General features: G+C 43.3%; 2 protein-coding genes across 5 annotated transcripts; one reads left to right on the forward strand and one right to left on the reverse strand.

Moving 5' to 3' along the window:
* The first annotated feature begins 160 nt into the window (after positions 1–160).
* Positions 161–19944, forward strand: tulp3 (TUB like protein 3). Of its 4 annotated transcripts, none has more exons than XM_068717280.1 (12): positions 161–238; positions 7053–7091; positions 8808–8859; positions 12990–13152; positions 13413–13643; positions 16683–16816; positions 16916–17107; positions 17250–17362; positions 17827–17944; positions 18029–18127; positions 18211–18382; positions 18487–19944. In XM_068717280.1, exons 1-12 carry the CDS (start codon positions 219–221, stop codon positions 18618–18620), a joined length of 1467 nt encoding a protein of 488 aa, XP_068573381.1. In that variant the 5' UTR covers positions 161–218; the 3' UTR covers positions 18621–19944. The 4 variants fall into 4 exon arrangements, with proteins under 4 accessions (XP_068573381.1, XP_068573382.1, XP_068573379.1 ...); XM_068717278.1 differs by lacking the exon at positions 161–238 and adding an exon at positions 3899–4055; XM_068717281.1 differs by lacking the exon at positions 7053–7091 and having other exon boundaries at positions 188–238.
* A 1960-nt stretch (positions 19945–21904) lies between these two features.
* Positions 21905–24610, reverse strand: LOC137877392 (E3 ubiquitin-protein ligase TRIM35-like). Its single transcript, XM_068717283.1, has 7 exons — positions 24560–24610; positions 23941–24388; positions 23755–23850; positions 23439–23669; positions 23302–23324; positions 23093–23211; positions 21905–22904 (listed from the first exon to the last, which is right to left on the reverse strand). The coding sequence occupies exons 2-7, from the start codon at positions 24361–24363 to the stop codon at positions 22360–22362; spliced, it is 1437 nt and encodes a 478-aa protein (XP_068573384.1). The 5' UTR covers positions 24364–24388; positions 24560–24610; the 3' UTR covers positions 21905–22359.
* Between the last annotated feature and the right edge of the window lie 2607 nt (positions 24611–27217).

Here is a 27217-nt window from a genome sequence, read left to right on the forward strand (position 1 = left end):
TTATGTATATTTTCAAGGTTAAAGGACAAAACAATAACAGGACAACTCTCTCCATCCTCCTCCAGGATGTCCACCAATCAGAATCCACGTAGGGAATCGGCCGACCAATAAGAACGCCCGTTGTTAGTGTGCTCGGTAACCAAGGACCGAGTAACAGAGCTCATCCACAAAAGAGTGTTCTGCTGCACGAGGATCTTCCTTAGTAACCGTGGATAAACATGAGTTACTACAGTATAAGGTAAAGTATAAGATAGTATTAGTATTTGTTCCGTTTGGGTAACTTTGGCACGAGAAGCTAACCGGTGTCTCTACCGTTTTCTTTTACCCGTAAAAACTTTTATTTTTTTATAAAGGCACCATTGCATACAGTAGAGGCAGCTAACGTTAGCTTCTAATGGCAAGAAGCTAGCTGTAATATTTCCCAGCAGGCGGATAAACACAGCTGACGGATAACATGTCTATTTTTTCGTCATTTTGACGATATATGTGACTCATTTAATGTCAAGCTAAAGTAAGCGAGCTAACGGTCGAAGTGTCACAGCACAACAAAGGAAATAAATTAACCATTCAGCTACATTTACGCTATTACAATTGATTTTTATGATGTTTATGATGGCTCGCTAGCCAGTACGAATGGAACACATTTGGAAAGCAATGGACTGCAGTAGCAGTGAGCGAACACATCTTACTTAAGAACGTAAAAAAAATGCATGTGTGTCTAGTTACGTAATATATTTTTAGCATTTCTGTATTTTGACGGATTTTTCCTGCGGTATTCCCGTCGCTACAATGTAACAACAACTTCCCCCAATATGTAGCTTTGCGTGGAGTTTTGGAATGTGGAATTATGCAGCGCCTTCTGTTTAGTTACAATGTATCGAGTGCGATGCTTCGCAGATGGGGCAAAGGCAACACGGCCACTTCAGAGCCCTGGCTGTAGGTTGAAGTAGTTTTAAGTCCAGTGAAGCAAGAGGCGTGAGGAAAACAAAAGATTGCATGTCATGTTGGAGCATGCCTTTCTGTAGCATCTGTTTATTCTTGTGTCAAAGAGTTCCTGTTAAGTAGTTACGTTATACGTCCTCACCACCCAAACGAGCAGCTAAAGTTATTGACCTAATATGTTGATAACCAAGTGAAAGGAAGTAGGGCATTTGAAAATAACAGGAGGGATCGATTGTAAACATGTAGCAAAAGCTTGGTAGCCATTGTCAGACTGAAACACATAATTCACCTCAGCATAATGCACAATAGTGCTTATCACACTTTCTCTCTGATGTCCACTCTCTGCTGGTCAATGCAAACAGGTGTTGGGAAAAAGGATCTTGTGTGTGTGTGTGTGTGTGTGTGTGTGTGTGTGTGTGTGTGTGTGTGTGTGTGTGTGTGTGTGTGTGTGCATGTGCATGATGGAAGCTAGACAATTTCAAGCACTGGAGCAGAGGTCTGCTTTCATTTTGCAGGGAGATAGATACAAATCAAAGTAACTCCCACCCTTTCCTGTTACATTCCCAGTCTGATTGTTTGTTGTTTTTTCTTCTCCAGTTTGTCAACCAGAGCTGCCATTCAAGGCACTGACGCATAATGCAACATCTTTGTTTTTTTTTATTGCCGTTACAGTGATGTTGAAAAGTGTTTGAATTGCCTATTACACTGCGAACATGTATGTGGCTTGCTACATCCGTGGTATATTCTCGTTAAACTGTCTTTGTACTACATTCATCCTAAGTGGTGCCAGTCAGCGTCAGTGGGTTCAGGTGTTAGAAAACTGACGAGCTACCACCCTGTCAATGTTTCCCCCAGATGTCTATAACAAACACTGGGCTTTTTAAAAAAGGAAAACTCTTGGCTTTGTTGAAATGTGAGACACAGCAATGGACTCGCTCCTTATGAGCACACACGCTGTGATGCACTCTGCTCATAGGCTCCACGAACCCAGACACTTTGTGTTATAAAGTTCACAGTTGGCTGACTCAGCATTTGTAACGATCAATCTTCGTAGAAAGTCGAATAAGGGATCTTTTCTCTGTGCCTTGTTGTTGTTGTTTTTTTTACTATCTCTTACAAATGTATTGATTCCTACTAGTACTGTGTCACTGCAGATTTATTTCCAAAGCACATGGAGGTAAGAGTGAAGCTTTTACAAATAGCCTGCTTGCCGACCTGCCACATCTGAGGAGTGGTAGTCTTTCATAACAGCATCGCAAGTTGCATTGTTGGACGGACTGATAAAATGAGTGTAGTGTTGAAAGTGAGTCGCCGATCAAGTTTTCTGTTCCCCTGTTGCATTATTGTCGCCAACAATTTTACAGGTTGTTATTGTTGATGACTGAAGCTTATGTCTGCGATGGCTCTTAACCCTAGCGGGGCGCTTTTCTTTGTTATGAATCTGGGTATCGTATCACCGAGTACCATCAGTATAACAGCCACAAATGCATCCATTATTGCTGTCCAGAATATCCTATAGCGTGGGTGCAATGTCTTAACAGTGTCGAACAAGGTCAGAAAGATCACACATGATGGATTTAGGAGTTAACGAGCAACTCACTGTTTTGTGCAGGAATTGTCCGCACGGTTGGAAATGCAGCTGACTGAACTGCCAAATGTATAATTGTGTCGGTTCCCCAAGAGGAATGTATGTATGCAAATGAATTCAGTACTTCAGGACCTTTTTCTAACTACACCGTGGCTTGTGGTTGAGTTGTGACTCACTGTGGTGTCCACACACGGCCCATCTGGCCAGAGTATAATCCTCTCTGTTGCTCAACCACTGAGACACTGAAAAAACATCCCTGGTATTTTGTAATGGACTCACTTTGTCTCCTGGTTGAATGCTACAGCATTAAGTCAATGTTTCTGCATGATGTTTTACGATCAGTGCCGAGTGGCTCCTTCCACCACGAGGAGATTCAAATTGACAAATGGACTCAATGACATTTTTTTTCAAAGCGAAGCGTTACTGTCGGAGAGAGTGTGTCCCTTTGGCGTCCCTAAAGGGACACGGTATCATTATCAAACTCTCTTGTTGCTTTTTTTTTTTTCCATCATTTGTTTTGAGCTCAATAATTACTCCCTGTGGTGAATAATTCCCCTGCTTATAATCAGTAGACTTGTATGTCAGAGCTGTCTCTCAGGACAAACATACACAAACACATTCTTCATCTTCATCTTCCTCCCGCTCTTGCAAATAGGCTCAGAAAAAAAAACGATTGGGAGGCTCATGGTTTCCTAGCAACTGGATTAAGGTCCCCACACCATGTCTGTTTTTAGAAAGGAGTAATCTATAGGTTTCACTCCATTGAGTTACCTTTTATATAAACAGCATGTGCTTTTCGATTAATATGAGGAACACCTACTGGCATGTCTTACTCATATGCTGAAATGTAGGCTATTTAAAGCTTAATAAATTCCCACTATTGCATGTAAGTGAGATGCCAGACAGATTGTGCATCCGCGGTTTGATATATCATGAGTCAGAGGATATGAGCTGTGCCTGCTGAGTCTTTCAGAAAGTTACTGGAAAGTAGCCGGGCAGTAAAATAAGAAGAACTCAGGTGATGGCAAGCTGTCAAATTGCTTTTATTTTGGAAATATATACAGCCACTGGGATAAGGGTGATGTTATATCACACATAAACAAGCTCAAACAGCCAACCGCTGCACTCATGGTGTCAATCCTGCTTATGTCACTTCACTGACATTCATAGAAAACTCAGCCTGTGCCACACTCGTATTCAGGCCCTGTCATTTTCACACCATACCCCCAGTTGAACCCTTCGTGAGTTGCCCGAGGCGTGAAGTCATAGCAACAGCTCGAAGCCTCCCGACCTCAGTCGGTAGCTGTCACTCCCCTGGGTGGGACGTAGCGACTCATAGTCAGTGATCTTGGTGCCTGCGGGGCTTGCTTACCGTTAGGGAGGACCGCACAGTAACTCTGAGCTCCAGTGTGAATGAAGAAATCGCTGCGATAGGAGAGCCCTGGATTAGCATTCCTGCAGCCGCATCCATGGACGCTATAAAGAACGGGGGAGCTCAGCCCGTCTACAGCCGCTGGTCGTACAGGTAGCTGCGCACAGACACACATACATACATTATGCTCTTTGTACGATAGAGTATTGTTTGAAAATAGCCTTCCTTGTGTGCTCTCCAAGACTTATGGTTTATTTGTTCCAGCAGGACAACTGGCTCCTGCATTAACACACACACACACACACACACACACACACACACACACACACACACGGACCAAACACATTTTCCCTTTAGTCCTCCAAGCTGTATTGACTTTGCAGGATGGAGGATTGCACAGTGGCCTGTGCCAGGACGAGAGGTCAGCGCTACCAGAATGTTTCTTCCAGCCGCCGCTCCATCCCTCTGGCCAGCTGAACGGCTGAGCTGCAGTCAAAGATGCGCCTCTCGCTCATGTTTCTGCCACCGCGTCGTTACTTATTCAGGCCGGCGACCGTGCTGTAACCAGAGTTGGTGATTTACGTGTCCAAGCTGTCGGCTGCTTGATTGAACCACTCATGTCACCGAGGATGTGCTCAGAATATCCATCCAACTGATTACTGGAACAGCTGAAATGACTGTTCAATGCGTCCTCTTAGCGTTTCCGTCGTCGGGGCTCAACGATGTCTAGTTTCTAATGTAACGGCAGTACGTCCTTTATTAGTGATCCAGTGTGTTGAGGGTCCAGCTACACTTTGTTCATTGTATTTGGAAACACTTGGTACACTTCTTAAAGGCTTTCCCATGGTAAATATACCTAATATGTCAAGCTCTATAAGAGGACGAAGTGATGCTGAGGACAGAGAATAGCAGACTACAGTTGTCATCATTTGCTTGCTTCACGTGAACCAAACGTTGGAAAGGAATAGTTTGATATTGAGACTTTGAGGAGACGGTTGATATTGTGTTATTGATTGAACATGCGTTAAAGCGTCAACCTATTTAAATGAAGGTCTGTTAAGTCACTAGCTATTGACGAAGGAGGTGACGTAATGGTGATCGAGCCTTCGGCCCACTGTCTTGCATTATTGATATATTTGCAGGATTACTAACTGGACGTCTGTGGCGACATTCCCGGAAGAAATGCTGTATTTCAGTTTTCCTCCGTTTTATACATCAAAAAAAAAATGAAACTACGCTCACAATTCTGAACACTTTGAAGCTCATGTATCAACAAAAAAGACTCCAGACTGCTAAACTCTAAGCACCATTTTTAAACAGAAAGTCAAAACGTGGTGAACGTAATTTAGCAGGGGAATAACAGATAGCCTGGCTCTAAACCAAAGTAAAAAAAACAACAACAACCAACATCTCTGAAGCTCAGTGAACAGGAACAGTGTGAATCTTGTTTGAATAATCAGTCCACAAACAGAAATGTGGAAAGCACAATTTGTGCTTTACAAGCAGTTAGGAAGTACTGAGCGGAAGGATAAGCTTCACTGTTTTATGCTCGCTCGGTTGTAAACAAACAATTCCCGAAGCACCAACAAAAGGGTGACATGAACCCCCTAAACTGCGCTGCGTCTCGGTGCTCCTGTGCTATTTGCACATGAGGTAATATGCAAACAGTTGGTGCAAAACTGTCCCCTTTCTATGCAAATGAGCCCACATTGCAAAAAACAGTACAATTCATAAAGATCGGCACTTATAGTCCCACGCGGTTACTGTGAAATTATTAACATCTTCTGGGAACTGAAGCGCATTGATGAGGGGCGTGTCTCTCAGACTTCCCAGTGATCATGGCGGCAGTGATTGTATTGCGTCGTCACGCCATCTTCTTTTACAGTCCGACAGCACCGACAGACGGGGATATCGAATCCCGAATACTGGTTCTCTCACGTCACGTTTTGAATTCGTGGCCTGAAGTTCTGCCTCGTCACCTCGTCGCTCACGACCTTCAGCTCTTTTTCATTTTCTTTTTTTCATCTCTGCCATTGTTCTGCCTGCTGTGTTCTTGGTGCGAATGCAATATTTAGACTTTGTCACAGGCAGAGGGGGGTGGGGGGGAGGCAAATTGTACTCGTGCAGCACATCTTTATGGGCTTATCATTAGCTCAATATCTACATGGTGCTATCAGCGGCCCCAATCCATTCTTTGTGAGTTTGCCTCTTAGCGTGGACGTGGTTCTACTCGGGGGTTTGCTGTTTCAGATCACTTTTACACAAGCGAGCTATGTAAAACTCCACAGGGAATTAGGCATTTAATCTCATCCGTCCTCCTTTTTTATTCGGTGTCCTCTCTTAGATGGGAGCTGAATGGCCCGTGGCAGACATTACGTTGCGCTCATTCAACTTTCAAATTCCTTTTTGAAGTGGCAAAGGCTTTTAATTAAAACGAACAACAGACAAAAAATGGACTGCGCTCCGATGATAAGATCCCTCTGCTCAATGCCATGCAATATTTTTTTAATAGCTTTGATATTGTCGACTCGTCCTCCTTTGAATCCACAGCGGTGTGATGGAGAGTTATTAACATGTCATTATTTACAGCATTAAAATCACATTATATCTATTATTTATGTGCAGCCCAGCAGTAATTAGACCCCTCCCTCTGTCGCTCTGTAAATCCTTACAGCACAGTGTTAAGACCTCCGATTACACTGAAGCCCAAGAACTGGCTGCAGGCTTTTAATCAATGGTGGTGGAGGTGCGCTGTTGACGGAGCTCAAGTCTCCATGGCTACACAAGGAAGGGACAACAGGGGCCCGTCCTTCTCTTGTCACCCAAGCTGTGATGGACTAATGAAACATTGATCACTCACAGCTGTGATGAGCCACTCTGGAAGTGTGTGTGTGTGTGTGTGTGTGTGTGTGTATGTGTGTGAACATTTGCAGTAGAGGACATTCTCTCAACCCCTGACAGATTGTAGTATTTATGATAATACTCTTGTCTTTTATTTGATGTTGCACCTGTTCTTCAGCTGTCCTCTGTCTTAATCATTACTGTCCTCCTTAAGCATAACCTCTGTTCGTGTTTGATCGTGTTTCTGAACTTGTCTCCTTCTCCTGTCCTCACTGCCGCCTCGGTGCCACATTGCCGTTGTCCCCGAAGACCCTCGAGCTCTGCCAGCTTCTCTAACTCAACAGCAAGGTAGAAAGCGACTACACACTCGCACGAACACACACTCTCTTCTTCACAACCCGTGTCTTGAACTACCACTTTAACAGACGTCTGTCAAAATGCCCTTTTTGAAAATGCCCATTTTCAAAAAGGGCATTTTATCCGTTGTGTAAACGCCATATTTGACACATGGCTTCATGTCATGTCAGAGATGCTGCTCAGGCTCTTTCATCGCTTATGATTGCTCTCTTGGGGCTAGAGCGCTACAGAGTGGCACGCCTTTGTGTGGGGAAAACGTAAATGTATTTAATCACATTCTTTTCGGACAAAGATTGCCTCGGGGCTGAACCGCACACTGGGTTTGAGGTTGAAGACATCCGGGAAACTCTCTGATAGAGGGTGTTGTCTTCAGCCATTGATGAGACTGTACTTTGTAGCATGGAAACAGCATTATTAATGGCACAACCCAATGGGAAATCTAAGTCAACATTTTGTGGTTGTCCTTTGGTAGAAGTACGTACTCATGCAGAGACCCGTAGTGCTTTCTGCCATGTCTCGCCGTTCACCTGCACAACTCTGCCCACATATCTTTCCCCACCCTCCTAAATGGCAGTCCCGCATGTGTAATTAAAAACTACTACCGTCCTCCACCCTCAATTACCTTTTCCATGTGACCAGCACTTGTTCTCAGGAGCCATAATGGCCTTGACATTTGGAGAGGGATTCACAAGTGAGACGACGCGGCTGGCGCGAGATGACCCATCTTGACGGAGAATGGACTGATCAGAGGTGTTGCTCTACAGGCTGTGAAAAGTGGAGCGGGCCTATAAAAATGAAATAGGTTTTCGGAACCTGTCACCTTTTGACATCCAGCGACCGTCCTCCAGTGCTGAGCAGTGATGTCAGCCAGCACTGGGCTTGAGGTCCTTTAAGTAGTGTGTGTGTGTGTGTGTGTGTGTGTCATCACCTACACACTCGAGCTGTGGAAGGGATGTAATGTAACTGAGGGAAATAGAAATGGGGGGGGTGGATGAGTGAGTCAGATATCGGATGGGCTTATACCTGATGGAGAGATAGGCAGCCTGATTTGACCACTTCTCATCCTATACCCTTAATCCTTTTCTCTAAAACTAATTTCAGCCCAACAGAACATGAGATATTTTTAGATTTAGCCGACAGGAAAAGATGAGAGAAAAGAGAAATGGAGTTAGTGGCCTGCCTACACGTTACATCAGCCTATGTGAGAGACTGGGATACTGTAGGTCTCTGACTTCGACAGTTCAGACTCCTGCTGCTGCCCTTCTCTCTCCTCACGGTAGCTAAGCTTCAGATAGGTGTCCAGGGTGAATTCCCAGAGGACTCAGACTTCAAGGCATCCTCTCAGCTGGAGCTTTGTCCTTTCTTTTTCTTCCCCTTCTGTCACTTTCAGAGAATGAGTCATGCCATGTTTCACCAACAAGCTCAGGCGGTCACTTTTTCACCTGCAGATTTGTCATTATTTGTTTTTTATCACACTTTTCAAACTGCCGCTACTGTGACTGAACCCTGTTAACGCCTTAATTGGTTTATTTGATTCAAGACCATGCAAGAGATAAAGGCTTTATTGCCTCTTGTGCAACAGCAGTGGTGACCTCTGCTGGTTTGATGTGGAAAATCAAATTCAAGTGTCGATCCTTTCAAAGATTAGCGTGTGTGAAATCTTTAACTCTTTACAAGAAAGGTTTCTTCTTTTTTTTCCCTCTGCAGTGGCATCGAAGATGACGGCGCCAGTCTTATGCAACAGAAGCTGGAAAAACAGGTAGGAAGCCAAAGTTCATTCACTAACGCACACTTTTTTGACAATTCTTGGTTTCCTAGTGTCAAGACCTTGACGTCTCAACTCTTTTATTATAGTAGATTTAAAGCAGGGAAGCAGCAAGGGTGATATCGGGCCGATACTGACTCGAATAGCTGGATCGGGTCTCGGTGGCACTTAAAAGAATGATGCCAGTCACTTCCACACAGTGAGACAAAACCCAAGGTCAGGTATCGGTACCGGGACTGGAAAAGTGGGATCGGTCGCATCCCTCTTTCAAAGAACATCTGCTCGGGTTCATAGCTGTTATGCTGCACCTTTAGCCTGATTAAGCCCTCCAACTCACACATAGGTGGTGTTTTTTTTAGAGCTAACCTGTTGTATTTGGAAGCACCTGCCAAGATTTAGCATTAATACTGGGACATTAAAAGGGCTGAGATGACTCTGGGTTCTGCCACTCTGGTGTCGCCAAGGTGTGCCTGCTGTTGGCAGCAGCAGCTTCAACACCGCCGCAGCGGCGCACAATTTAGTGATTAACCGCGGGCACAGGAAATCTCCTGTTTTTCACCTGCCCAGTCACTTGGAATTTTACAGCTTACTTACTCCGGAGACTGAATTGTTTCCTCTTATCCACCCTTTACCTGACATAGCCCTTCTTCTGTCACACATTTGTTCTCTTTTCAACAAACCCCTCCGTCCCCCGAGTCTCTGTAAGACGCTTTATCCCGAACCTCGCTGAAGAGCCACGATGTAGAGCTTTGATTTAAGCTGGAAGCCGTTCTCCAATATCTCACACATTAGGCAGAAAGGAGCGGGAGAGCCAGATTGGTGAGTTCAAAGAGAGGGAAGGATTTAGTGCGGGGCGCCTGGCTTTGTGTGTGTGTGTGTGTGTGTGTGTGTGTGTGTGTGTGTGTGTGTGTGTGTGTGTGTGTCATGGTCCCACTGTGGCTCAGTTATGCTGCACACTTTCAGTTGAGTCCAAACAGCCTCACTTGAGAGTCTTCTGTTCTTATGTAACTCATCATGAGGACAAACACACATGCTGTTCTTCCCGGAAGGGGGGGGGGGTCACATGCAGGTTATGGAAAAAATATTATTAAATAAAAGTTAATCCGTCTTATTTCTACATTCTCACGGTTTCACACCCCATTTCAAAATGAAAACCATTCAGACAATAATACCAGGAGCACTGTGGCTGTGACCGTATTTCACTTTGAGCGCACCTCACAGCCCCCCCCCCCCCTCCCTCTCTCCCTCCTGCCGGAGCACTAATGACGGCTGATTCAGTTAGCAACGGCGACCGCGCGTACATTCACACAAACACGCACACACTGGCGCTCAGTGTTTGGCTGAGAGCCAGACCTTTTTCCTGTCAGAGGACCACATAGTGCAGAGGAGGCTGCTGGCTTATCGACTGTAAAACTCCAGTTCCAGAGGAGGAAGGAGGGACAGGGACAGGGACACAGAGTCATGCCCAGCAGGAGCGCTGCTCTTTGGGGGAGAACGTGATTTCATCTGACCTCAAGACAAGTGGGACCTGTAATGTTTGTTCTATAAAGAAACCGGTTCACTTTGGCTCACACTCAGGATCTCAATGGAACGGGTTGGTCATTTCTAATGTCTCTGTTTCTGATATAGATTTTTCAGTTTGTGAGGATAACAGTTTGTATGAAGTGTGTGGCTGTTTACCCAGTCTTCCTGTCTGACTGTTTTTCAAACTTTCTGTCTGAGGTCTAAGTTCCACTTTTGTCGTCAGATTGTTTGAGAAGCCACACATTAATAAACCGTATGTCTCCTCTAATCAGATTCATAGTTTTGTCTACTTTACTTCATGTTTTGGCTGATACAGGAAAGGCTGTTACAGCCTGAATGAAGTCACATCCTGGTCTCAAAATGCCAAAAAAAAAGAATGCAATGTTACAATAGATTGGGGCTTAAAATAGCAACTAGAAGGGAGGGCTTCACAAACTGTTCAGACTTTGATTGTATGAAGAATTAGTCCAGAGTGTAGACTGATTGTCTTGTTTTCAGTTTGTGTCTAATCAATCTAATTCAATTCATTAAAAAGTCACTATCTCAACAAAAGACAGAATAAGTCAGATCACGCCAACTGAATGTAGAAAATAACACTTAATTCAAAAGAATCTTTACGATATGTTTAATTTAATAAAAAGATGGGCTTCAGGCCATATTCATCTTTACATACAGCTTCGCCATCATCAGTCTTTTGTGTTTTTCCCCCAAACACCATGGAAAATTGGCTGCATTTCCACATCTATTTATGACCCTACCAGTAATGACGGTCATTATGATAATCTAGCTGGATGTTTTATTCATTTGTCGCCTTTATTTATAGCCACAGAGGGAGCATGCACACCCTGGTTCTCTGAAAGCAGAATCTTTTGAAACGGTAACAAATCTCTTTTCATACATGTGTGCATTAAAGAACTGAATGTATTCAGTGATACCTTTTTTTTATTTTTTTTTATTAGTTATACCTCTTATATATTCCCATCTGTTGGTTAATGCGCCGTGCCTCTTTGCAGTCATGGAGATTTTTCTTTTTTTTTTTTATGGTGCCGGTGATGTAAAATCTTCACATTTATCCGTTAACCTTTTCACCGGTGAGTCGTAACAGTGGTAGCAGATGCTGCTGTGGTTGTACAGAAACAGTGAGACAGATTTATTAGAGACTGACTGATGAGTTATGAAGCTTTTTTTGGTCCTGCAAATACGAGACAAGGCCTCCTGGTTTCTTCAAGCTCACCGGACAGGACTCGTCGTGCACTTGACGCGCTAATTAATGTGCTTGCGTAATCCATCGGCTGCTTTGACCACAGAGACGAGCTTGTGGGCAGTGGACACAGCATGTCCACGGTGAACTTTCTGCCCTCACTGAAACTTCATCACAAATCACCATACGATATACCACCGCCACCTAAAGCATACACCCATGCTGTGTAGTCAAGAAGGGAAAAATACCAGTCAAGGAAAAGGAAAAACAACGTAATGTCACTGATCACATTTTGTTGGAAACTACTCTTGTTGGACGATATATTGTCCCATAAATAATTGTGATAAACAATATTATTGTCATTTTAAGACCACTTCATGCCACTGATATAATGGTAATATAAAAGCAAAATAATGCAAGTACACCCTTTCCAAATGTAACGATATTCAGACACTGGAATTTGAATGTGAAAGTAAAACGCAATGATCGAGGTTATGTTCATACATTGTACGATAAGTCGATAACGCAATTATCACGACAGGCCTGGATCCGGAGAGACCCGCCTCATTTCTATAAAACCTCATTGGATGGAATGTCGGCCATTCTTTGTTATAGAATAATACAGCATACCACCAAATGAGACTCTGGCAGCAGCCGTGATTTTGGCTATTCAGTGAACCCGTTCAATGCACTCAGAGGTATTCATGCCTCGGCATGATTGTTGGGTTTTATTATGGCTTTATTTTTTTTTTGCCTTCATCTTTTGCCTTTCACGCTTCTTAAGGGTGTTTGTTTCTGTTGTGTGAGTCATCCTGTCTTCACATTCACATCACCTCTACTGAGTGTTTGCATCACCCATGCAGTGTGTTCACTATACTCAATAGGTAAATAAAGCAATTCAAGTTTTCTATACCATGAAAGGTTGCTTTGTCTATTATGTTAATTATTCGTGTGGCTGCAACACTATGTTTGAAAATCCAAAAGTTTAGGTGAATGGTAAAAATTGCCTTTTCATCATCTGCCACCAGAAAGTCAACATTTTAATTTGTCCAATACTTCACTGTGTTGCAAGATATCTCTAAAGATTATAACCAAAATGCCCTTAGCCTCAGCTGTTTATTGAGAATATTTCTAATTGTGCAGTTGTCGACTGTATCTTTGAAAGTGTCCCCATGTCTGATATTTCCTTTCTGGCTATTTTTAATTCCTACTGATAGGCACAGGTTGGAGCTCATCATGCATACTAATGTAATTACCCTCAGCTCATAGAGTCAATGTTCTCCGGCTTGGCTAAATCCTCTCTTGTAACATTTAATAGAAGCCTTATGTGTAAATACGTGTGTGATTTCCCAGTGGTGTTCCATGAAACTCATTCCTTTCCCCCCCGTTTGGTCCACAGAGGGCTCTGCTGGAGCAGAAGCAGCGGAGGAAGCGCCAGGAACCTCTGATGGTGCAGCCCAACACAGAGGCTCGGCCCCGGCGCTCCAGGACGCGGCGTGGTGAGGAGCAGGCCCCTCTGGTGGACTCCCAAGTCAGTATCACCAACGATGTCATCATGGATGGTGAGGAAATAACCCTGTTGTTATTATGTTGCATCATTTCTGAACACCACATGAGTGCTCCTTCCTCTCTGCATGAAGTTGGCTTTGATGTGCTATGTTCTGTTTATATGAACAGAATGAGAATTATGTGTTTGAAAGGCAGCATTATAATGTGTAACTGCATAAACAAAAATACAAAAAAAAGACAGTTTTATGTAATTAACTACAACATGAGACCATTAACAGCTGAGGTAACAACTGACTGGTCTCCCCTGCTGCAGGTATCGATGGCCCAGCAGCTTTCTTGGGCTCAGAAGCCCCTGATCTGGGAACAAAAATCCTGTCAGTGAGCCAGTCCCAATCCCAGTCCCAGTTCCAGTCCCAGTCCCAGTTCCAACCACAGCCTCAGTCTCAGCCCCAGTCCCCTGTTGCCGAGGAGCCTGAGAGAGATGGAGACACTGAGACGCTGCTAGAACCCAAGACAGATATCCATGAATTACTGCAGAAACAAGGTGAGTCCTGGCAGAGCTTAATACTTTATTGACTTTTCAAGAGAAACTACACTTCCTCCATTTTCCTAGAGACACAGACTCTAACCCTCCCCTCATTTGGACCCAGTTAGTAGTCAAATGCACTTTGACAAAATACATTAATCTAATGTGCAATCTTAAGAGGCACAATCAAAACATAGATATTGTTAGTGAAGTTGAGAAACAAGTAAACGTAAACTTGTTTGGAACAATGCAGCAGGAAAAATCAGCCACAAAGACATTTCAAAAGGGGAAGCGCACTCCTTCTTCTTAAAGGGCCAGGCAGGTCGAGATTTAAAGTAAATTACATATTGGGCAGGAGAAAATAGGCTCCATGACAGAGAGAACGTTGAGTAATTAATAGGAAATTACATTTAAGGCTTGAATATCCTTTTAATTCACTTCACTGAAGGATTAGTGAGGCACTAATTCTCCATTAAAACATTTTAAATCGGTTGATTGACTTTTATCCTGTGTTAGGGGAAGATGCGTCTTCAGTCAAATATAATTTGGTTTCATGAGCACGCCTGCTTAATTATTTGCCGTCCCCGCTGACTCTGGAGTCCCCCGATGCTGTTTCACGATCCACTCTGTGTTGATGTAGTCGGAGTTCTCAGTCACTCCGGATTAGCAGCTGTTGCCAGACTTCTGGACGTTTCCTAGAATTCGAAGCACTCTGCCGCTGCAGCACGGAACAGGGGATGGAGACAGTGGTGTGATTGATGGCGACGCAGTGAGAAATGGGTCATTTAATAATAGGCCAGGGCATTGTTCACACTGCAGCGCTCATCTATGGCATCATTATAGATACGGCCACCCACACTCACCAGCCGGCTGGCGGGGATTTTTATAAAGTTTATGGAGGTTGAATTAAAACCTTGCCCGAATGGGTCGTGTACTTTTCTGATCCACCTGCTGCCGTGGAGCAAAAACAAGTCTCTCCATCCTAAAAACATGTTCATTTAAAACCATAAAGTTACATTTTATAGCAGCTCCACAAGTGTCTTAGTGTTTGCATAATTGAATCCGAGGTCAAATGACCAAAAGCTGCTCATATTGTTTTTTGACTGGGCTTTAGGGAGACGTAGTGCCGCGGTGGCAAATGTCATTGTCCTTCTCAATAATGCAAGGCCTCATTGCTAATGCCAGCCCAGTTTATCATAGAAATATGTCCTCAGGACTTGCAGAAGGTATTTTTGGCTCCCTTGTCCTTGCATAACACCCCAACCCCCGAGAAACAGAAAAGTTGTGGGATGCTCATATTTGATCAGCTCATTTTTGACTTCCTGTAAAATATATTCTTCACCAGCTGCGTGTTGATAATCATGTGAATCTTTTTTTTTTTTTAGGGGGGGGGGGTTATTCAGTAGGTTGTTGGTCCTCTCTGACATTTCCAGATGGTTGATTTCATAAGCCACTGGCCGACTTCTGCGCGGCGGTTTCATTGGAGCCCTGGTGTCACAGTTAGAGGGAAGCTAACATTTGCAGTCTGTGTTTCATGATGGTACTCCCTGTCTCTCAGGGATAGCTGCATATCCTGGATCCGTCTCTTGTAAATACCCCCAGTATAAATATTGTGCTTGGCTGTGTTGTCTGTCACATCATTATTCCTGTTCAATACTGCAGAGGCCAGTGCTCTCCCACCGCTCACACTCTCTAGCCGGCCGATGACGTGTTGGTCCAGGTGGAGGGAAGAAGTGGCAGATTGGCTCTTCTGTGTGCCAAGTAGAAAATGCTCTCTGTGTAAAGAAGTGGGCTTTGCCGTTTAATCAATTCAAGGAATTTTGGGAAACTGGTGCAACATGCTCTATAATTTTCTACCAACCACATTATTATCGTTAATGTAGTTTCTGGTCAAGCAGTTCATTTTACAATTCTTAAACATTGCAAAGCTCTGGTGACACAAGCTCCCCTGCTTAGTGAGATCTTTCCATACCGGTGGACAAGTGCCATCCTCTGACAGCACATTAAAATGGGCTATAGCTGCAGCCAAGAGTAGCGTCCCGGCTGATAAATCCAATTATCAATGAAGAGACAGATGTCTCAAGCAGTCTCGACTGGCTGCAGTGAACCAAGGCCCATTTTACATCTGCGTGACTGCGCGGAGCCGTCTCCTCACTAGCACGCAGATGCAAGCTGTGCATCTCTTCACATTAATCTCACCATTGCAGAAACTGACTTAGAAAACAGATGCATTGTTTGTGACAGGTATCGAGGCCATGCCCGGATGTGGCCTTTCGGTAGGGTGAGCGCTGAGCAGAGCCCTCTGAACCCCAAGCAGTTTCAGGGCGTTTTTTTTTTGGTGCTCTTGTCACATTTTATTCACTGTGTCTGTGTTTTTTTCTCTGCAATATAAGAAGTCCTAAAGGTCTATGGAAACAGCACAACAACAGTTAGAAGTTGAGAAAACTCAAAAATGTCTCTTGTGCAGTATTACACAGTTGTGATGCCATAAATCATAAAAAAGAAAGAAAAAAAAAGACAATTTGAATTTTTTTGATAATTTATTTTACAAAAATTGTAAAAAAAAATGTATCTATATAAACAACATTTTTCCAAGTGCTCACAAGTGTAACCAATATTGAGAAAAAAATAAATAAATATTGAACTATTTACAATTTAGTTCGATGGCTCAGTTACATTCACAATGCTTTGTTCTTTTTCCTCTTTTGCTGTTTTAAGAGATTAAACAAGTTTCCCCTGAGTAAACAAAATACCCTGCTTAATATTTCTGAGACATATATTCCTATTTAATAATGCACTACTTTTGCTTCAGCCATTGCACAAGTATTGCATCATTTCTAATTGAGCTTTCATATATCAAAGACCGTAGATGAAATCCATCTTGGGGACAATTTTGTACGAAAACTAAAGAAACCCTCTGGGAATTCTTTGAGATTCTTTTTTGAGCTTCTGGGATTTAGTTTCAACTTCTAGTCTGGTGTGTATTTTTGTGAAATTATAGAGGCCTTCATGTGGCATTAAAGCTCCCTCGCACCATTTCCTCTTCTTTCTCACCAGGTCTGTCTGGCAGTATGAACTTCGATGAAGACAGCGAGCACGAGGACGACGTGGACGAAGAACGTTCACGTTCTCTGTCCCCCAACGCAGACAACACCAGACCCGCGTCCGCCGCCAGTGGCAAGGACATTCCAGTGAGTAGTGCAATAAAAGCACTCACCGACAAGCTTTTAACAAAGACTAATCCCAACCCCAACACTGAATATTGTGTTCCTGCGCCGTGCTGTACCCAGGAGGTGGTATCCCCCGGATCGCCCACAGCAGAGAGCTCACTAATTGATGTGGACAATCCGGAGGAGTTCGTCTTGCTTCCGGCTCCGCGCGGCGTCACTGTTAAATGTCGAATCACCCGGGACAAGAAGGGCATGGACCGCGGCCTCTACCCCACCTACTTCATGCACATGGAGAGAGAGGATGGCAAGAGAGTGAGTGTATCCATGTAGAAAAACAAACAACTTTAATATACAAAACTTACTTACTTTAAAGATGAGCAAAGAATTAACCTCTCAGGAGTACAGCATCTGTGTACAGTAGATATATAAAAAAAAATTCTGTCTCTTTTTTTAGGTCTTTTTGCTGGCAGGAAGGAAGAGGAAGAAGAGTAAGACGTCTAACTACCTTATTTCAGTGGATGCCACTGATCTGTCGCGAGAGGGAGAGAGCTTCATAGGAAAGCTGAGGTAAAAAGCACACTTTCTCTAAGGTCTGCCTGCATCCATGGAGTACTTTTGCTGATAGTATACCTGAATATACATCTCAGGGTGCTTTCACACCTAACAAACTCGCCCGATTAGTACAGTAAATTTTGGGCTGGTGTGAAAGCTGTCACTGGAACCCTGCTGTGGACCAACAAGCAGGCTGAGACCGCATGGAAATACGGTGTGGAAGCAAATTAACTAACCATAAGATTTTATGATAGCAGATGTTGGATTTTTTTTTAATCTTTCAGACACTGTGCAGCGACTGTTAGTAATTGCTGTTATTAAACTGTGTACCGGTATGAAATTACACCTTGCAGCGGTTATGTTTGGTTGGTTTTAAGATGATTTGCCTTCTCCACGTGATTAGGATGTTAAAAATGCTGCCAGCAGTTGACAAATGTGAAACGGAGTAAACATTTCATCTCGGGTGTGTATTCTATCAGGTCCAACCTCATGGGCACCAAATTCACAGTGTATGACAACGGCACCAATCCCTGCAAAAACCCCGGGACGCTGCTGGAGGAGAGCAACACGCGACAGGAACTGGCTGCCATCTGCTACGTGAGTGAATGACAAAAGCAGCTGCGTCCCGCGTTCATTCCTAATATGAAGTTACATTGTGACGCTCTCTGTACCACTTGGCAGGAGACCAACGTGCTGGGATTCAAGGGACCACGTAAGATGACCGTAATCATCCCCGGCATGAACATGAACTTTGAAAGAGTCCCCGTAAGGCCTCAAAATGTGAGTCCGATGCTGCCGGAATCATTTCCGTCTGAACGAGAGCATGAAGCGAATGCGTAAACGTGAATGTGATTGTGTTACAGGAGCAGGAGAGCCTCCTGAGCAGGTGGCAGAATCACTCGCTGGACAACCTGATTGAGCTGCACAATAAGGCCCCCGTGTGGAACGATGACACCCAGTCGTATGTGCTGAACTTCCACGGCCGCGTCACCCAAGCTTCGGTCAAAAACTTTCAAATAGTTCACGACAACGACCGTAAGTATTCCCCCGCTGTTCACTGTTTGTCCCCCACACGTTTTCAGGCTTACAGTGATGATTAACAGGACTGTGCGGTTGTTTTACCGTCCCCCACCCTCTAGCGGACTACATCGTCATGCAGTTTGGCAGAGTGGCTGAAGACATCTTCACTCTGGACTACAACTATCCCATGTGCGCTCTTCAGGCCTTCGCCATTGGCCTGTCGAGCTTCGACAGCAAGTTGGCCTGTGAATGAACCGCCGGTTTTTAGCTCCACACCACCACCTTATTATTGATGGCCCCCCCGACCCCTGTCAGATCTCCTCTCACGGGACTGTTTGGAAGCCCATAGCTACACTGCTTACATCACCAGGGGCCGGTTCACGCGGACGTCAAGAGACAAATATATGAAACTGAAGAAAAGAGCAGGAAGATACTGATAAGAGATGTTGGTGCTCTGTTGTGCCGATCCAAAAAAACCCCTCTTTGTTTCTGTGCGGATGTTTTTTTTTTCCATATAATTTTATTGGGGTTATTGCAGTATCAATTTAGCCATTTTGTACAGCTTACATGTAGATATGTATACAACATCAAAGGGAAAAGACAAAGCAGAACACACCGCTCTTGTCAGACATCTGGTGCAAACAAACAACGATAATAGATGTATGACTCGGGCAATGTTTGCAGGGGCTGATGTGCGTACTAACGATGTATTTTCTGTTGTTTTTGAATTTGATTTCACTGCGTGTTTTTGCCACACTAGTGATTTGGCTCCAAGGACGGCAATGTCGGCTGAGATTTGACTCTACAGAGCAGAAACCATTTTTAACTACGTAACAACGTGGCCTTTCTTCTGGCGCCACCCTCAGGCCAAACGTCAGAGTTATTTGGTAACAAGGGACTAAAGAGAGCAAAGTTGTTTTTATGTTTTTCATAAATCCAACAGTCTTTTCTGGTAAGTGAGTTGCATCATGGTCAGAATTTCAATCTTTATTACGTGTTTAAATGTGACGATCTACTTCGAACTCATTTCGACATTCTGTTATTGTTTTGGCAACCCTTTTTATATTCTTGTGTGGAAAGTGCATTATTCAGAACAGACCTGTGTTATGGTTTTTGTTTGTTTTTTTTGTGAATAAGTGTAATTTTTATCAGTGACAAGTTGGATTATCATGAGAGAAAAAATGCAGAATTGCACATGTAAAATATAAAAACACAAGGTGATGCCTTATTTGATCCCTTTTAGCAGTCTTTTAAAAAAACATAAATTACTAAATGTTATTTCAAGACATGGAATTTTTAAATATTGGAGAGTTAATACACGAGATAGAGCTTATATTTTCATTGGTGCACAAATACAGAGGTCGCCCCAGGACTTTGTTTGTATGAAGAAAATCAAGAACTCTGTTTTTACACTGAGTATTCAAGATATACGGGAGGTTTTATTGAGCTGAGATGGAGGCCGTTATGTACAGCTCACATGTTCGTCTTAAAGCTCCACCAATATAACTGCCAGTGTCTCTTCCCTTTAGATTTATAAAGGAAACTTAAGGGAAATCAATAAAGGATAGCGTCCTTTACGGGTCTATATGTCATCATTAAATGTCTCTAATATTTTGTTAATTCAGTGTACTGTATGTCTGAGGGACATGTAAAAAAACATCTGTATAGTACCTAAATAATTCACTTATTTTAAATCAGTCTAATCTGGATCCTCGAAAGAAAAACATGTTGCGTGTTATTTAGGGTTAAATATAAATGCTACTTCATGTGGGCACAGATAACATGGTAATCAACAGTACAAACACCTGGTTATGTCTTAAGGAAATTAATGTTACATTTTTTCAAAAAAAAGTGTGCCAGCAATTTATGAAATTCCTGTTTTGTCATGTTGTGTGCAATGGAGTTTTGGAGAGAGAAAGAGAGAGAGAAAAGAAAAGAATTTATAGCAGATATTTTGAAATATTAATGCTTTTACTACAGGAGACTTCTGTGAAACACATTCCAGTCTGATGACATGTTTATACAGTTTTATTGGAACAGATGAAAGTATAACAGTGTGTGATCAAACTCGTTTATCATGTTAAAATGTGAACAGTTTATTTTCATAAACATGACCAATGTCAATTTGATTCAGAACACCTTGAAGAGAAAAACAAAAAGTACTTATTTACATCGATGTAAAATGTTTGAATAACCAAAATAAAATAAAAAACATTTTGAAAAAGTGCTTCGAAAAGTTTGAACTACATTTGAACCGTCTGCTTGCATACGTGGTCACGTCACTGCACATAATCTACATATTGTACATTTTATCTGAGCGAACTGAGCGCTTTCTGCAAGTGATAACATTTGATAAACATTTCAGGACTTTTAACACTTTATGTCGGAACAATCGACAACAACTAACCGCTATCGAGGCCTGTTCCTCCTCTTCATCGAATATCAATCGCTTTGGGCAGGTATCTGTACTTGGATGAGGTAGTATGGGTAGCACCGACGGCTGTCAAAAACTACAAACATGGCGGGCTTGTCAACGTTGTCCACGCAGGCGTCGTAGAGAAGGAACTGACTCGTCCTGGAGTTGAGCGGCGGCGGCGGCTGGCGGTAGTTGCTCCTTCCGAGACTCACCTTCCGCACCAGGACTTTGGCCAGGACCAACAGCTGGGAGGCTGGTGATGGCGTTAACTGCAGTCCGACAGTTTTCACGACTTTGTTTGGAGAAGTAAATTAAAGACTGGCTGCAACAATTCTGCTCTCAGCGAAGAAGGTGTCGAATGACACAATGCATCGATAGTGGGAGGGTTGAGGTGCATATCAATAAAAAAACGAAACGTTGACGTGACCAGTTGAAAGTATTTCCAGTAAGAGAGTAGTAATTGCACGTGCAGATTAAATAAACTGCATTTACTGTAGCATACAAACCAATATAATAGGTTTTGCTTTATATAAGGTGGTACAAAATAATCTCCCATCATTTCCGAACTATCTACTTTTTCAATAGTGGAATCACATATTTAAAAAATGAATTTGAAAATAATAATGCTATCAGTAAGTTTGTTTACTGTGCGTTTTGTCTCTTTTTGGGTAAAATGAATTACACTCTAAATATGAGTGAAGGGAGGAGATGAGTCTGTAACCATAACTGTATACATAATTTAAGAGGCACTGGATTGTGTATTTTTAACATTGTATTAATATTTAATTCTTAAATGTCATGGTTATACTCAATACCTGCATATTGCAACACGACTAATAATCCAATTTTAAGTAATAAAGCTGTCAAATATTTCACATTACATTTAAGTCTGTATAGGTTCATATAGACCTTTTCAAACTTGACACTTTTCTTTAATAAATGGGCCCGTTTGTATTTCCTGTTGTCATGTTTGTTAAAGCAGTTAACAGGAAGTCATCTTATGGGTTATTCTTATAACCCATAAGGTCAGAACATTATTCACACTTTTCATTATATGCATGAACATGTAGCTCTAGACTACAGTCTGGACTTGCAGGTTGTACAAAATAAAGTGGGAGTAATGAGATCAGCAAATAATTTATTTGTAGATTAGTATTCTCATTATAGTATTTGCACATAAAGCATATTTAGTCTTTGCAATATATCTGAAGCTATAACACAAAATTGGGCTTCACAAAACAACATTCAGAGTTTGACATGCAAATTTAGAATCATGTTACAAACAAACTTGTTAAAAAAAAAACACAAAAAAACACACACACTATGCCATTTTGTGTGAAACAATTTTGAAGAAATAGCAGGACTTTTTTTATAGAAGTTTAAAGTGCTGAGATCCAACTGTGTATTCATTATGTTTTAAGCTAGTTGTATAAGACATTTCATTGGACCAGGAAAGAAAGTGCTGAAATAATACAATTTGATTTTAGTTTCTGAATGTTCCCCTCATACTGTGTGAAAAGGTTCCTACTCCTTTTGTGCTGAGCAGAAGTAAAAGTTGTGAAGCGGAATTGCCCTTTCAGAAATATTCAACAGCCTTCACAGAAACTTCCAGCGGCTCCAGCGTCAAAGGACACTGCTGACAACCCACCCAGAAGTACGGGAAGACTCTCTCGGCGACGCCGTGCTTGAAGGTGTAGATGTGCGTGTTGTCATGCGGGTCGTAGAAAGACACCCGGCCCTTGTCACAGTCCAGCTGCACTCTGATCCTCTGCGGGTTCCTCTTCAGGTTGAGCCTCGTTAGAGGAGAGGTTCCCGCAAAGTACATCTTGTGGTAAAAGTACACGCTCAGGTAGCCGTTCTTCAGCACCGAAGACATTTTCTCTTTCCTCTGGATGGATTCTTTGGCCACGCCGACGACCCACGCCGTGTTCCCTCCCACGCCGACGACCCAGGCGTGCTTGCCTGAGGTGAAGCTCTCGCGGGCCAGCACACCGGTGTCGGGGTCGAACCTCTCCGGGTTGTCGGGCAGCTTCTGCTTCTCGTCGCTGTCACAGACGCTGGCGAGGTCTTCTGACAGGATGAGCCACGGGGCGGCGGTGTTTGGGTCAAAAGTCACCGGGGCTGGAAAAACAAAACAAAAAAAAAAAAAAACATGGCAGACTGTCAGCTGTCTCTGGTAACACACTCTGACTGTAGTCCACTCAGCATCACAATCTTCTCCCCACCTTTAGGAATACATGACCCAAAATGAGTCTGAAAGGCTACAGAATAAAGCGAGAGCTGAAAGGCAGGATGGAGGATGTACTCACTGAATCTGACGGTTTGATGCATCTTCTCCCACACGTGGAAGTTCAGGGACCCCAGACATCTGGCCACATCTATGAGTGCTCCGGGAGGCATGACTGGATCTTCGATTGGGCTGTTAGCTCTGCAGGGGGCAGAAATAGGCAGTTTATGCATCTTGATATGAAAGCAGAGAAAAGACAGAAAAATTGAAAAGTACGTTGTTTTTTTTAACCTTGCCAATGTCGTCTTGCATTTCTGAAAAAAAAAAAAAAAAAAAGACGCAAAGTCACAACATTTTTAAGAAAAGAAATGGTACATTTATGAGACTATCTTTGCGTGTATTCAGATTTTAAACGTTTACAAACTCACATGAAGGACAGAGATGCCCTCCAGAGCCATCTCCTCCTCTAAAACTCTGATGGACTCGGACACCGACGTTATATTCCCGGCGATTTCTTCGATCTTCTCCATCAGCGCTCGACTCTTCTGCTCCTCCTCCCTCTTCAGCGCCTCCATCCTGGCCTCCTCCTCGGCGGCAAGGAAGCCGTGAAGCTTTTCGAACTCCTCCCGGGTCCGTCTCTCCACGAAGCGAGCCTGGACCTGAGGTTAAAAACCCTGCGTGAGCATGGCTTGGAAGGGCTCAGCGCCGCTTTAATAAGTGCATGATCTTCAGCAGAAACGTCACCTGAATGTATGCAACAGCATCCTCGTAGTTTTTCTTCATTTTGTCAAAAGCGTCCCTCTTCTCCTGCATTGAGCCGAGGGCAGACTTCATCTTCTCCTGAGAAGGTAAATAAGAGAAACTTGACTCGACTCAAATGCTTGTTTGATCATAAAACTGGTTTTTAGACGTAACAGCTGCTGTATTTACCTTCACATCCACGACAGCCTCGCTGACGGGGCAACAATCGTGCTGTTTGTGCTTCCTGGAGGTGTGGCAAACCACACAGATGGGCTCCTTGTCCGGAAGGCAGTAAAGCTTGAGCCTCTCGCCGTGCAGAGGGCACATCTCCCCCGGATCGCAGTACAGCTCGCCAGCGGTGTCCTCCGGACCCTCGCCCTCCTGGATGTAGGCCTCACACAGGTTCTTCAGGGTGAGACTGGGCACGGGTTCATCCACACTCTGGCTCCTGCACAGGGGGCAGTCGCGTTTCCGTGCCCCTTGGGTCCAGTACTGCTGCAGACAGGGCGCACAGAAGCTGTGGCTGCACTTGAGGACCACCGGGTCCCTGAAGATCTCGCAGCATATGGGACAGGAGAGGTCCACCTCCTGGAGGGAGAGCCTGCCTGCCATATTGACACTCTGCTCTTGTTTTGCTCTGAAAATGAAAGTAGGGCAAAGGTGCTGGCACAGATCAAACCACAAAGCCCTTCTTCACACCCACACTCCCTTGTAGTCCATTTACTTCCCACACATTAGTCTTTAAAAGCATTTGAGTGACACTGATGACCTTTTCTGATATGAAACTGACAGTCAGAGGAAAACATACCTCACACCAGACTTCTGTAACAGATATCCGAGCTCAGACGGAGACACTTCCTGCTTCCTGTCATGATGAGTCACCCAAAGGGGGCGGAGTCTCAGAGGCAGAGCAGGAGTTTTTAACCCTTAACTAACCCTTACATGTTATTTGCAGTCCAAATCAGCGGCTCCGTGTGGGGTGACCACGAGGCACACAGCGTACTTTCACCTCTCCAGGCCTCTAAAAACACTTCAAATGAAACAATCTGAGAAGATTCTTTGGTTGAACTGCGTTCAACTCTCATTATGAGAGGGGGGGGGGGGGGCACAAGCAGAAACCGCTCCATAAGCCAATAAATGTTAAGAACCACTGGTCTGCTTCATGGTTTAGTAAGATCCATAATCTACACTGAATAATAGTTCAAAAAGCCTTCATTCCAAGCTCAAATTGAACAATTGAAGCCATAAATAAGAAATCTTCAAATTGTAAATAATGCTATGCAGTAAAAGCCACACATGAAAACATGTGCATTATGAAATATTGAATAATCATGTAGCATTTTGGTCCCAAACAGCAGCCTCTTCTCTAGTCTCTGATGGTGTTACTGAGTCCTGTAAACCGCTCTCAGCATATGTTGCCATCTAGTGTCAAAAAGCAGGAAAAAGTTTATCATCAGTGTGCAACTAACGCCAACCGCTGATTATGCAGTCGAACGGGCAGTGTAATCAGTATGAAAATTTCCGTTTTTTTTGCCTGTTATGAGGGTTCACTTTACAGTGAGTGATCAACACACTCATTTGGTATTTTCACCTTTCATTTAACAACAAATACAGCAGTTTGTTCCTTTCCGATTTATGCTTGGATCATTTGATTTTATGAAAATACTTAGAAAGAAAACTTTCCTGTGGATTTATCATTCATAATGCATGTTGAAGGGGTAAAGTTGTTAGTCACACTCAGGCATTTCGTTCAGGATTCTCATCCTCATTTATCACACAGTACGCTCTAACTGTCCAAAAAGACTTTCCTGTATGTCTTGCTGTTTTTATGCTCCAAAGAACAAAAGCAGATAGAGTCTGCTCACTGTGGGTTCTTGCTCCTTGATGAATGTATTGTACAACTTTAGGACATCAGTGTGCAGACTCTATTCATCTTCATTTTTCATTCTGTCCACTTGGAGAGTTGGACCCATCTACAGCCTCCACATGGCTTTTGGGATTGTAACTTGATTAACTGCGTGTAGCAGGAACTTGTGATTGTTTGGAAGCACCTCGTCAGGAGCCCGGGGCCTGATAATGTGCCGTGTTTGGCTCTATTGTCCCTCTCTGGTGTCCGATTAGCGCCATGGACTCCTCACCTGGTCGGCACTATAACCATTTGAGTTATAGGGAACATTTTGGAAAGAAACAAAAAAACCAGACATCACATTAACAGATCCCCCGGCCAACTTTGCATTCAAACGCCAGTCATCAAAAGCTGTTTTTGGAAATGTGGGTAAAGAGAAGACATGGTGGCAACATTTTACTTTTTTTTTCTTCCAGAAAACAATTAAATTTACTTTTTGCAGGAAATGTATCTTCTTTAAATGTATTGCTTGGATGTGGTATGTGGAAAGATCATAAGATGCAATATACGGTATTGGGAGAATTTTGATTGCCTCTCAACAGTTCGCAACATGGCGAAGGCTGAGCCGGCGACTTGCAGCTAACGGTGCTAACAGCGCTAACATGCTCACAGAGCTAACAGTGTTTACCTGAGGGGGAACCGTTATCAGCTGCAACCACCATTTGAGATCAGTGCTGGGTCAGTGGGACACTGACATGCACTAAAAGCACGCATGGCCGGACGTCAACAAAGAAGGGAGAAGCTTGGATAACAACACACACAGAGGGAGACATTACTCCACTGTATATTTACATACAGCCTATAGCGGTTTGCTGCTATATTAATGCTCTGAATACCATATAGGGTGAGAACATGTGCCAGTTTTTATTGTCTAAGGGCCCACACAAGCTTAATCAGCTGACGACCCCCCACTGTCCTCCAAATGCCCGAGCACAGCCTCAAACACAAATCAGTTTTTACATTTAATCTTCATTTTACTGGCTGGGTTATTCATGTAATCATTCAACACTTCATTACTCACTTCTTTGACACATTTTGGTATGCCACAGGGACTCAAGAGTCTCCAGTTTTTCATTTTAAAAAAAGGAGCTGCAGAAGATTGTAATAATCATAGATTGATGGTAGTCTGTACTCGGGCCATCCTGTCACCTTTGAGAAGAACGTCAGTTTTCCAAAACTAACTTTTAATTGAGCTGCACATTCCCTCAGCCGATAGCGCTATACTGGCTTCTATGGTTTTGACGCGAGTACAGCAAGATGCACAGATGGTCCGTTTGTCATTTGTAAAGGAGGTTTGGAGTTTCCAGCAGATGCTCTGGTTGTTAATTTCTTCACTTCCCTCCTGGAATGACTCAGAGTCTTTTAAAGGCCTGCTGAGCGCCGCTTCAGTTTGGGGCAATGAAGCATTTACTCTGTTGATGCTTTGTGTAAATACGACATCGTGAAAACGCTGTAATGTCTTTGCTAGCTTGCCACTGTTCATACAGAAAGACACTAATGCATTTTATGCCCGAGGGTGGAATTTATGTGACATTGTACATCATAAAATTAACTTGTTAT

Source organism: Cebidichthys violaceus, unplaced genomic scaffold (assembly GCF_023349555.1).
Source record: "Cebidichthys violaceus isolate CVI_PGR_0920_01 unplaced genomic scaffold, fCebVio1.0.p SCAF_21, whole genome shotgun sequence".
In the NCBI taxonomy this organism is placed as follows: domain Eukaryota; kingdom Metazoa; phylum Chordata; class Actinopteri; order Perciformes; family Stichaeidae; genus Cebidichthys; species Cebidichthys violaceus.